This window comes from Musca autumnalis, unplaced genomic scaffold, assembly GCF_047663935.1.
Source record: "Musca autumnalis isolate F117 unplaced genomic scaffold, ASM4766393v1 scaffold_5, whole genome shotgun sequence".
In the NCBI taxonomy this organism is placed as follows: Eukaryota; Metazoa; Arthropoda; class Insecta; order Diptera; family Muscidae; genus Musca; species Musca autumnalis.
The window spans coordinates 197,485,451-197,498,526 of NW_027412088.1; the positions used below are offsets into that span (position 1 = coordinate 197,485,451).

Here is a 13,076-nt window from a genome sequence, read left to right on the forward strand (position 1 = left end):
ACGCCGACTATTATCATTAGAAATGCCATTCAAATAACATGCCGGGTGGCATTATCATTAGAAATACCATTCACATATTAAAAAAGTCTTTAAAATATTCGAAGGCACGACTACTCTACACTGCACATAAATGAAAATGTTACGTATGCAAAATTTGATTTCTTTAATAATACGGAAAAAATATGGACTTTGATCCTAATCTGGCGATTCCATGGCGGCATAGTTGGTGTTTAGCATGAATTTCATTTCAAGCATAAATACAACAGGGACAATAACATTGAAATGTGAGAATAACAGCAGCTAAATTCGTTATCACCGTTATGTGATAATATAATAGACGAACAAATGAAGGGAGGGAATATTGGGGACTAAATTGCAGATGTTAGGAATGGAATTCTTATATTTCATCAACTGCAGATTTTTATTTTTCAGTGAAGGTTATAAAATAAAAAAAAATCAGAACGAAGAACAGCTAACCCTTGCTGAATACCTTCACATGTTTATCGCTTTAGACAAAGGTACTTAAAACAATTCTTATCTATTTTGAAATATTTTTTGTTTTATAATCTTGTACGCAGTCTATATTACTATAGGTTCCCTACTATACAGTAGTTGTCAGTCATATTTCATCGTTATAATGGCGCATAAGTCTTATCTGCCGAAGAGTAACAACAAAACGTGTTCAGCTACGTAATAATTTAAATAAAAAGAATTTCGATAAGCATCTAAGTGATAATAGAGGCATCCATTAATGATAAGATTTGGAATCGTTTGTTAAAGAACAAAAATTAATTTTAATTTTCTAGAATAGACATTTTGTACACTTTGGATGAAAAGATAATGAAAATTGGGCTATCATATCTATAACATAACAAAAAATTTCCTATACAAAAACCTTATCCGGAAAATCTTTTCTATACAAAAATCTTTACCGGATTACTTTTTTCATACAAAAACCTTATCCGGATAGCATTTTCTATACAAAAACCTTATGCGGATAACCTTTTCTGTACGAAAACCTTATCCGGATAACGTTTTCTATACGAAAACTTTGTCCGGATAAAATTTTCTATAGGAAAACCTTATCCGTATAAAATTTTCGATACGAAAACCTTATCCGTATACTATTTTCTATACGAAACCTTTATCCGTATAAAATTTTCTATACAAAAACATTATCCGGATAATATTTTCTATACGAAAATATTATCCGGATAATATTTCCAATACGAAAACATTATCCGGATAATATTTCCTATACGAAAACCTTATCCGGATAACATTTTCTATACGAAAACCTTATCCGGATAACAATTTCTATACGAAAACATTATCCGGATAGCATTTTCTGTACGAAAGCCTTATCCGGATAACATTTTCTATACGGAAACCTTATCCGGATAACATTTTCTATACGAAAACCTTATCCGGATAACATTTTCTATACGAAAACCTTATCGGGATAAAATGTTCTATACGAAAACCTTATCCGGATAACTTTTTCTATACGAAAACCTTATCCGGATTACATTTTCTATACGAAAACCTTATCCGGATTACATTTTCTATACGAAAACCTAATCCGGACAACATTTTCTATACGAAAACCTTATCCGCATAACATTTTCTATACGAAAACCTTATCCGGATAACATTTTCTATACGAAAACCTTATCCTAATAACATTTTCTACACGAAAACCTTATCCTGATAACATTTTCTATACGATAACCTTATCCGGATAACATTTTCTATACGAAAACCTTATCCGGATAACATTCTCTATACGAAAGCCTTATCCGGACAGCATTTGCTATACGAAAAACTTATCCGGATAATATTTTCTATACGAAAACCTTATCCGTATAAAATTTTCAATACGAAAACCTTATCCGGATAATACTTTCTATACGAAAACCTTAACCGGATAACATTTTCTATACGAAAACCTTATACGGATAGAATTTTCTATACGAAAACTATTTCTTGATAACATTTTTTATACAAAAACCTTATCCAAATAAAATTTTCTATACGAAAACATTATGCGGATATAATTTTCCTTATCCGGATAACATTTTCTATACGAAAACCTTATCCAGATAACATTTTCTATACGAAAACCTTATCCAGATAACATTTTCTATACGAAAACCTTATCCAGATAAAAATTTTTATACAAAAACCTTATCCATATAAAATTTTCTATACGAAAAGCTTATCCGTATACAGTTTTCTATACGAAACCCTTATCCGGATAACATTTTCTATACGAAAAACTTATCCGGATAACATTTTCTATACGAAACCCTTATCCGGATAACAGTTTCTATACGAAAGCCTTATCCAGATAAAATTTTTTATACAAAAACCTTATCCAAATATGTAAAATTTTCTATACGAAAAGCTTATCCGTATACAGTTTTCTATACGAAAACCTTATCCGGATAAAATTTTCTATACGAAAACCTTATCCGGATAACATTTTCTATACGAAAACCTTATCCGGATAACATTTTCTATACGAAAACCTTATTCGGATAACATTTTCTATACGAAAACCTTATCCGGATAACATTTTCTATACAAAACCTTATCCGGATAACATTTTCTATACGAAATCCTTATCCGGACAACATTTTCTATACGAAAACCTTATCCGTACACTATTTTCTATACGAAAACTTTATCCGTATAAAATTTTCTATATGAAAACCTTATCCGGATAACATTTTCTATACGAAAACCTTATCCGGATAACATTTTCTATACGAAAACCTTATCCGGATAACATTTTCTATACGAAAACCTTATCCGGATAACATTTTCTATACGAAAACCTTATCCGGATAACATTTTCTATACGAAAACCTTATCCGGATAACATTTTCTATACGAAAACCTTATCCGGTTAACATTTTCTATACGAAAACCTTATCCGGTTAACATTTTCTATACGAAAACCTTATCCGGTTAACATTTTCTATACGAAAACCTTATCCGGTTAACATTTTCTATACGAAAACCTTATCCGGTTAACATTTTCTATACGAAAACCTTATCCGGTTAACATTTTCTATACGAAAACCTTATCCGGTTAACATTTTCTATACGAAAACCTTATCCGGTTAACATTTTCTATACGAAAACATTATTCGGAAACGTTTTCTATACGAAAACTTTGTCCAGATAAAATTTTCTATACGAAAACCTTATCCGTATACTATTTTCTATACCAAAACTTTTCCGTATAAAATTTTCTATACAAAAACTTTGTCCGGATAACAATTTCTATACGAAAACCTTATCCGGATAACAATTTCTATACGAAAACCTTATCCGGATAACATGTTCTATACGAAAACCTTATCCGTACACTATTTTCTTTACGAAAACCTTATCCGCATAACACTTTCTATACGAAAACCTTATCCGTACACTATTTTCTTTACGAAAACCTTATCCGCATAACACTTTCTATACGAAAACCTTATCCGGATAACATTTTCTATACGAAAACCTTATCCGGATAATATTTTCTATACGAAAAACTTATCCGGATAACATTTTCTATACGAAAACCTTATCCGGATAACATTTTCTATACGAAAACCTTATCCGGATAACATTTTCTATACGAAAACCTTATCCGGATAACATTTTCTATACGAAAACCTTATCCGGATAACATTTTCTACACGAAAACCTTATCCGGATAACATTTTCTATACGAAAACCTTATGCGGATAACATTTTCTATACGAAAACCTTATGCGGATAACATTTTCTATACGAAAACCTTATAAAATTTTCTATACGAAAACCTTATTCGTATACAGTTTTCTATACGAATCCCCCTTATCCGGATAACATTTTCTATACGTAAACCTTATCCGGATAAAATTTTCTATACGAAAACCTTATCCGGATAACATATTCTATACGAAAAACATTTTCTATACGAAAACCTTATGCGGATAAAATTTTCTATACGTAACCCTTATGCGGATAAAATTTTCTATACGAAAACCTTATCTGGATAAAATTTTCTATACGAAAAAAATTAACGGATAATATTTTCTATTCGAGAAAATTAACGGATGATATTTCCTAAGCGAAAACATTATCCAGATAATATTTTCTATACGAAAACCTTATCCGGATAACATTTTCTCTACGAAAACCTTATCCGGATAACATTTTCTATACGAAAACCTTAACCGGATAACATTATCTATACGAAAACCTTATCTGGATAACATTTTCTAGACGAAAACCTTTTTCGGATAACATTTTCTAGACGAAAACCTTATCCGGATAACATTTTCTATACGAAACCCCTATCCGGATAACAATTTCCATACGAAAACCTTATCCGGATAACTTTTTCTATACGAAAACCTTGTCCGGATAACATTTTCTATACGAAAACCTTATCCGTATAAAATTTTCTATACGAAAACATTATCCGGATAACATTTTCTATACGAAAACCTTATCCGGATAACATATTCTATACGAAAACCTTATCCGGATAACACTTTCTATACGAAAACCTTATCCTGATAACATTTTCTATACGAAAACCTTACCGGATAACATTTTCTAGACGAAAACCTTATCCGTATAACATTTTCTAGACGAAAACCTTATCCGGATGACATTTTCTATACGAAAGTCTTAGCCTGTAATCAATTTATATACGGAAATTTCATACGTTCAACATTTTCAATTTGAACAACTTATCCAGATAACATTTTTTGTACGAAATCCTCATCCAAAAAACATTTTCTATACGAAAACCTCATCCTGGCTATATTTGTTATATTAAAACCTCATTTTCTATACCAAAACCTCATACATGGAAAAGTATAGGCGATTCGAGTTCTAATTGTCCACAACTGCTATATAAAATTGCATGACAAGTTATTGCTGATTGGCTGATTTGACCTTTTGGAATTTGATCTAAAAGTGAACAGCTTCTCTTCGTATACATACAAATTGCTAAACAATATGGAAATGGATATGTTTCTAGTTCATCGATTTTAACTTAAAATATAAACTAAACTTTCTCTGGCATGACGACCTCATTTTTTTTGGTTTAGCGTTTGTTGTTCACTTTACGGTTATTAAAAAAACAACTTATGGTTAGTTACCTATTATTAGTTTAAACTTTGAAACTATGTAGATATGTAGCTGTTGTGATTTTCTATGTTGAGTTATATATAATTGGGCAATATTGTTTTAATTTTAGAACACTTATCGTTGCCTCACAATTTAAATGTGAATTGTTGGTAGGGGTTAAATTTTAATGATGGTTAACTAAAAACAACCCTTTATTTCTTAGTTTTTGACAAAGCTTGTTAAAAGGGGAGTTACTGTTGTATTTTACAAGGAAATGGGGTTAAATAGAGTAATAACGTATTCTTGCCAGGAAAAAAATTGTTGTTACAGGTGTGTTTTCAATTACACAAAGGAATACTTTCAATGAAGGTATAAACTTGAACTATTAAGCAGATGTGGAAGATTTAGCTAGGCTAAGTTACTTCCGGATTACTTTGGAAAAACCATTTTGCTCCGATTATGATGAAAAGCATAATTCTTTGGAAAAATATCTATAAATCCCTATCGAGTGTTGCCAATCTAAAAACAAAACAAAATAAATTAATATTTTAAAGAAAATTAAGCTAAGATTTGTCAATAAATATGTCTTACTATTCTTGGTGGTGGTGCTCCTAAACTAGACTTGTTCTTTTTCACTTAACATGCTTTTTTTAAAGCAACAAATAGAAGGCATAATAGTAGCCGCCAGTCTTTATAAATTATAACAACCACACCAACATCCATTTTCTTGTTTCCATCGTTTCTCTGTTTAAACAAGACTATTTAAGTTGATTAGTCATTCTGGTAAAATGCAAAAGACATTGCACAACCGCCGTAGCCATAATAAATGTTATATTTGCTAAAAAAAACTATTCTCCTTTTTATTTTTGTTTGGTTCTTCATTACCGGCCGGCAAATGAATATGTAATTTACTGTTCATGATATGAATATCAAACAGCCTAATCATTTCCAATCAAATTCAAGCAAGAAAGATCAGAAACAGTCAGTCATTGTTGTCTATGAAGATGAATAACTAAAAAAACAGCTGATTTAGCAAAAGTCAACGTCAGCATAGAGCGCGAGAGACTAACTAAGAAGAAGTAATCTGAATGTTTTCTCAAAAAGAGACATATGACGAAAACTAAAACAACTGATAAGTGGGTCATTCATATAAGAAAAACTAGAATTTAACGGGTCTTTAATGTATAAAATACAACAAGTATACACTACATTTTGCTGCAATTGATTGTTGATTTTTTTGTAAGGAAAATTCATATGAAAATCTCTAAAATTAAACAGGAAATAGAATGTTTGAGACAAGTGCTGGCAAAATACAGAGAGGAAGGGAGACTAGAAGTATAAATAAAAAGATTGCAATTAAAAACGACGTTGACAATTTCTAATGATGACGTTTAATTCTGTCTGCCAGCCAAAATATTAAACAATAACAACAACAGAAGGGGGAGTGAGTATACATGGGGGGTAGCAGGAAGACATTGGGAGGAAAATGTAGCGCAAATGTTGTTGCTGGCAAATAAAAATGAAAATTTCAGGGTCAAGTAGCGAAATTAACACACTTGCAAATCAATCGTATCTATAATGTAAAATATTTCTTTTTTTGTTGTTTTTGGTTTCTTCATTTTTATACTTACGCCACCAATATCAAAGTTGTAACAATATTTACAGCCAAACCCACAATGGTAATTAGATTGGGTGCCAACCATAGTGGAGTTTTTGATACAAGCCAATTCCACCAAGGCTGCAGCCAAGGATCCATTAAACTTGAGTTGGTACATGAGTATTTATGTTCGGACAATTTCTTTAATTGCTGTGGTGATAGAATGCGATCTTTGTAGGCCATTTTTGGGGGGTGGTGGTATATAACAACTATGTTTTTTATATTTATAAAAAAAGCAATCTATGCAATTCGGAGGGAGTTCTTTATTTAACAAGAACCATTTAATTCGTTTCTCAATGTGCTTTTATTTGCACTTTTATTATTAATAAAATGGCACTGCACTTTTCGCTTTGATTAGCACACACACGTACCTACACACGTAATGCGCAAGCAATAACTTTTTGCAACCCTCCCCTTGTGGTTGCGCCCTCCCTTAGCAATCGTTAACGAACTGACCGACTCACGTCTTAAACACTTTTTTTCTGATCTCTTTTTTCTTTTGTATTTCTTTTTGTAATTTCTTCTCTTCTTTCACGTGCTTGAACTTTTGTACTTTGCTTAAATTTTAAATTAATTAATAAATTGTTTGTTTGCCTCGTTAGAAATGTTTGGTGGTATATTTTTCTGTGTTCTCTGGACACTTGACTGCGTGTATTTTCTTATTTCCACCTCACGCGTTTTTCCTTTTTTCCGTGTTAAACTTTTTCCGCTGAATTTTTCATCGTATGTGATGGGATACGTAGGTTGAAAAACGTCTTGTCAATTGGTGAAATAAATCGATTGGTGAACAATCGAATAATCGATAAATTAGGTGTTGTGGCAACACATCATGTTGTTATTAACAGTAAATTTTATGAAAAAAGTACCTAAATAGATGGTCTGTTCCAGTACTACACATTTCTACACATTTTTACTCCGATAACCGATTTTTCCTTTATGTTATCGAAAAAAATAGTAAAAATGTGTAGAAATGTGCAGTACTGGAACAGACCAAGAACAAAGAACGCTAAAGTATACGCCCATGGTCTTAATGCGAATCATTGCGGTAATTAAATTTCTGTAAAAACAGTGTTATCGACACTTTTTCAAGGGGAGTACACTAGAGCTGGCAAAAAATCGATGGCACTATCGATAAAATCGATTATTTTTTAAAAATTAAATATCGATAGATAGTTTTGCCTATCGATATTATCGGAACAAAAATCCCCAACCTAAAATTCATTGAAATAAATAGATATTTCTCTGCTTTCGGTTTTGTGTGTGTGAGAAAGTAAGTCCGTAGTTACACGTACATATTTTTCGGAAAAGTGAAATGCATTTTTTAATATTTTTATAAAATAAATGCTCTGTTCCAGAACCTGCAAGAAGCTACTATTTTTTACTACGATAACATTTTTCCCTTTATGTTATCGGAAAAAATTGTAAAAATTAGTAGATTCTTGCAGTTCTGGAACAAACCAAAAAGCAATTGTTTATTCTGCATTACATTTCTGTGAACTACTTGTGCAAAATGTCAAGAAAAGCATTGACATTTCCGCCATTTTCATCTCCAAATTAATGGTGTTGACAACTTAACGATAATTTCGATAGCAATCGATATTTTAAAATATTATATCGAAAATATCTAATGTTGGGAATATCGATGGTGTGTACTCTAGAGCTATAGTGTGTACTCTAGAGCTGGCAAAAAATCGATGGCACTATCGATAATATCGATTATTATTTAAAAATTCAATATCGATAGATAGTTTTGCCTTTCGATATTATCGGAATAAAAACTCCTAACCTTACCCTGCGTTTACAAATGACAGGACAGTTGACTTCATGTATTGATTGTCAAAATCCCACAACTTGCTTGTGTGACGTAGGCGTCCCGACAACTGCAAAAACAGTTTTTAATTTTTGAATGAAAATCGTCAATTTCTTTTTGTTTTCCGTTCAAATATTTTGTTTTATGTCCATGTTTTTTTGTTTTCAACACATTTCAATTATTTTTTACATATTTTTACAAAAATGCCAAAAGTTTGTCTTCCTTACTGTCTGTGAAAAAATGATGGACAGGTGGGAGACAAACGACAAATGTATGTATGTGTTAGTAAATCAGAGTTGTATTTGAAGTCAAACTGTCTGGTGTAAACGCCTAGTTACATCCATTGAAATAAATAGAAATTTCGCTTCTTTTCGGTTATGTGTGTGTAAGAAAGTAAGTCCGCAGTCACATGTAGACATTTTTCGGTAAAATAAAATGTATTTTTTTACATTTTTTATAAAATAAAAGCAGTTGTTTATTCTCCTTTACATTTCTGTCAACAACTTTTGCATAATTTCAAGAAAATCATTGAATCTTCCGCCATTTTCGTCTCCAAATTAGTGGCGATGATAACTTAACGATAATATCGATAGCAATCGATATTTTAAAACATTATATCGAAAATATCTAATGTTGGAAATATCGATGGTTTGCCAGCTCTAACACACTAGCTTCGTTCCAGAACTAAAAAGTTTTTACACATTTAACACATTTTGAACATTTTCCCCCGAAATGCGTTCCCGTACACCAAAAAAGTTGCAAAATGTTCACTTCTCTTTGAACAAAAATGGCGCTGAATGGCTCTCTCTTTAGAAACTTTTTACACGACAAATTTGAGCGAGCAAAAATGTGCAACATGTTTGCCGGGTTCCGATTGGCTGACACGCCGACTTTGACATTTGTTCCAGTTTTTTTGGCGTTTCTGCCATTTTTCCGTTCCCGTAAATTTTGGACAAATGTGTGCGTTGAACTCATTTTTGACGGTTCTCTCTTTTGCTCATTTTACCATTAAAAAAGTACTGGAACGGAGCTACTATCATACAATCATAATGTTCCCGTACTTTATTAATGGTAAAAGCAGTAAAAGAGCGAACTGTGAAAAATGAGATACAGACACATTTGCTCTGTTCCAGAAGCTGCAAGAAGTTACTATTTTTACTACGATAACATTTATTCCTTTATGTTATCAAAAAAAAAAAAAAAAGAAAATAGTAAAAATTAGTAGATTCCTGCAGTTCTGGAACAGACCAATTATTAAAAATGTACGGGAACGGAAAAATGGAAAAAAACGTAAAAAAACCGGAACAAATGTCAAAGTCAGCATACTAGCCAATTAGCCATGTTACTATTTTTCACGCGCTCACACGAGTAAAAAGTTTTTAAAGAGAGCGTCATTCAGCGCCATTTTTGTTTAAGGAGAAGTGAAGCTTTATGCTTTATGACCGAAATTTTTTGCAACCCACACAACCACCAAATTATGTGACTAATTTCGCTATTGGTTTGGCAGCTCTCCAGACATATCGGCTGTGGAGTGGCTTCTAAGTTATCGAACTTTTTGGGTTTTCAAATGCAAATGTGTTTTATACAATAATACTATATTTGCATTTACGAAATCCACTCGATTTCATCTGTCAATTCCTTTGTGTATACGTCAAATGAAAACTCATCTGAAATCGATTGGATTTCATTTGACGTTTGACAAATGGAATTGACAGTTGAAATCGAGTGGATTTCGTAAACGTAAACATAGTATAACGGATATTTGGCCGTTCAATCGTATGACAAACACTTTTTTGCGCTGCCTTTGAAGCTATGAATTCGGGTAAAATGTGTAAAAGTGGTAAAAGTTGTAAAAACTTTTTAGTTCTGGAACAATAGTCAAATCTACAGTTTGACAGACTTTCCACTTTTTACACCACGAAATTTGTCGAGCAGAAAGTTGTGAAAGAGAAGGTCATTTTGGCATGCTCTCTTTTAAATTTTGCTCCATGTTTTACTACTTTTTGGCGTTATGGAACGCTTTCGGAGTTAAAAATAGTAAAACTGGTAAAACTTGACGAAACTTTAACGTAAAGGAACAAAGCTTATACTGACATTCAACGTACTTTTAACACTTCGTTGGACACCGATATTGTTTGTCACATTCGTAACACCTGAGTCTGACCAGACCCATATAATTATTTATATTTTTTAGTAAATCTAATTAATATTTTCGTATAAAAAGTTGTAGAATATGTTTAAAGTATCCAAATCTTACATAAATAATACGTATTCGCCAAAAAACATGCCGAAAAACACTAAATTTAATTAAATTTATATTATAATAAAAATGTGAAAAAATACATTTTATTTTAACGAAAAATGTGTACGTGTGACTACGGACTCAAGGCCTGCGTACATAAGCTGCCTCGCCTGCTTACCTTGCTTGCTCAGCGTTGTCAGTATTGTGGATTTTTCCCCAAATTGGGGAATATTTATTTGAAATGGGGAAAAAATTTCTACTTGGGGAATTGGGAAAATGTTGAGGATATCTGAAAAATATTTGGGGATTTTTGGGGAATTTCTTTTTTGACTAATTACTTCAAATTATCTGATATTTTTTTAATTTCTGTACGTGAATGGCAGCGTACTAGAACAGTGGGTTGAATTGAAATAACATTTTTGCCGCCGATTAGGGATAACATTACCGCCGTTGATAATAACTAATCATCTTTGACATGTAAATGTCAAAATCTATTTCATAATTTGAATTTTTTGTCAGTTGTTCGGGAGAAGAGAAGCCGTGCGTTCATACAATTTTTAAGCTTTCATCACCTCTCATCCATTATACCAATCAACAATTTATTTATCATTTTCATAAACTTTAATTTGTATCATCCTGTAAATAACCCAAACGTCTTTGGTGTGCTCTCAAAAGGAACTAACCAGGCTTCTAGTAAGTTCTCCGACTGCAAACATTTTCAATCATTTCTACTGCTGAAGGGGACTTAACTGCAGAAATGATTTCTCGATTGATGGGCAATGAAATTAAACTTTATTTAACATTCATGGCTCCAATTATAAAAGAGATACATATGCTTAGGTCCGTTATTATATCCTTTTTGTAGTTAAATGTTGGCCGATATCGGACAGATAACCCGTTTTTTATTCCTACAAGTTTGCTTTAATACCTAGCAAGTGTCAGATAAATTAAAAGGAACTTTTGTTCCTTTTAAAATTAAAAGTGCGCCCAAAAGCACGAAAAATTTGAAAGCAAATTCAAATCAACCAATCCGATTTGAGTAAATTTGATGTATACAGACTGTTTTGCTTGAAATGGAATGGAAGATGTAATAACAAATCCCTGGTAATGCGAACTTTATTCCTTATTTTTCTTAAAGTAAGGTATAACAAAAAGGGATTTAAAAGAAAAGATGTAAGAACGGGCCTTAATCTAAGTTTTCAAACCGATGCACACTGCTAATATGCATTTTCCCCTGTGCACTCGAATATTGAAACCATTTATAAAAAAATTAAGAAGATATTGAAAAATAGTGGATTCGATCGAAAACGACTCGGCATATGTACTATGAGAAGCCATGGACCTAGGCTTTAATTTTGACTTTTACTTTTATTTAGCAAACAATTATTAAAGTAAAAAAGACCAGTGCCGAATATCTTAAACGCTGTTAATACAAATGCTGAAACCGATGCCTACAAATATGCAATTTTTAAACTTACAAGCAATTTTACCCCAATATTTGCAGCAATTCACTAGGTCAACACAATTTTGGCTCTTTACGAACCTTTTTAGAACCAGTTGTCAACACAAAAATCTCCACGATTGTTTACGAATCGCAATGGAGAAAGTTATCATTCGTAAATTGGAGATGGTATTAAATGTGCTTTCTGTTCCAAAAAGTAATTCTTAAGTAGAAAGAGTCTCTTAATTTGAACCATATTCAGTAAAATGCAGTACGAGTTACTAGAATAAATAATCAATTTTCTAACAACTCCATTTGTTGTAGAAGTTTTGCCCACATAAAGAAATGTTACAACTCTTTCATTATACAAATTTATATAAATCCAATAAGACTAATGATTCTGAATCACTTGAAAGTGAAGTTTTCAATAACGTTAATTTAATTCATATATAAGTATATATAATACTTTACAAGTTTAATGCTATGCATTTCAATAGTAAAATAAAACTACTTTTGATTTTTTTGTAATTATTTGTTAAAAAATTTTTGGGGATTTTTTTGAGGAAATTCAATAAAATCTGGGGAATTTTGGGGAAAAGTTTTGGACAAGTTGGGGAAAAGAGTATAAAAAATACTGGCAACGCTGTGCTTGCTTCTGATAAAAGAATAAAAAAAGGGCAACCCAGCCCGAAATTTGCTCGGCCTTCTTTATTCTTTTATTTTCATTAGCTTTGTTCCTTTACCTGCCTGAGGTTACCATTTTTAACCTGCAAAGCGTTCCTTTACTTTAACAAGCATACGA

General features: G+C 31.8%; 1 protein-coding gene across 5 annotated transcripts in view; it reads right to left on the reverse strand.

Moving 5' to 3' along the window:
* Positions 1–7,627, reverse strand: part of bbc (choline/ethanolaminephosphotransferase 1 bbc) — a 37,290-nt gene extending 29,663 nt beyond the window's left edge. For 4 of the 5 annotated variants that reach the window (XM_073957595.1, XM_073957594.1, XM_073957599.1 and 1 more), the window contains exon 1: positions 6,756–7,546. In XM_073957595.1, the coding sequence (XP_073813696.1) occupies positions 6,756–6,964 (209 nt within the window). In that variant the 5' untranslated portion in view covers positions 6,965–7,546. Of the gene's footprint in view, positions 1–6,755 lie in introns of all 5 variants that reach the window. The other variant, XM_073957596.1, reaches the window with a different exon arrangement.
* Between the last annotated feature and the right edge of the window lie 5,449 nt (positions 7,628–13,076).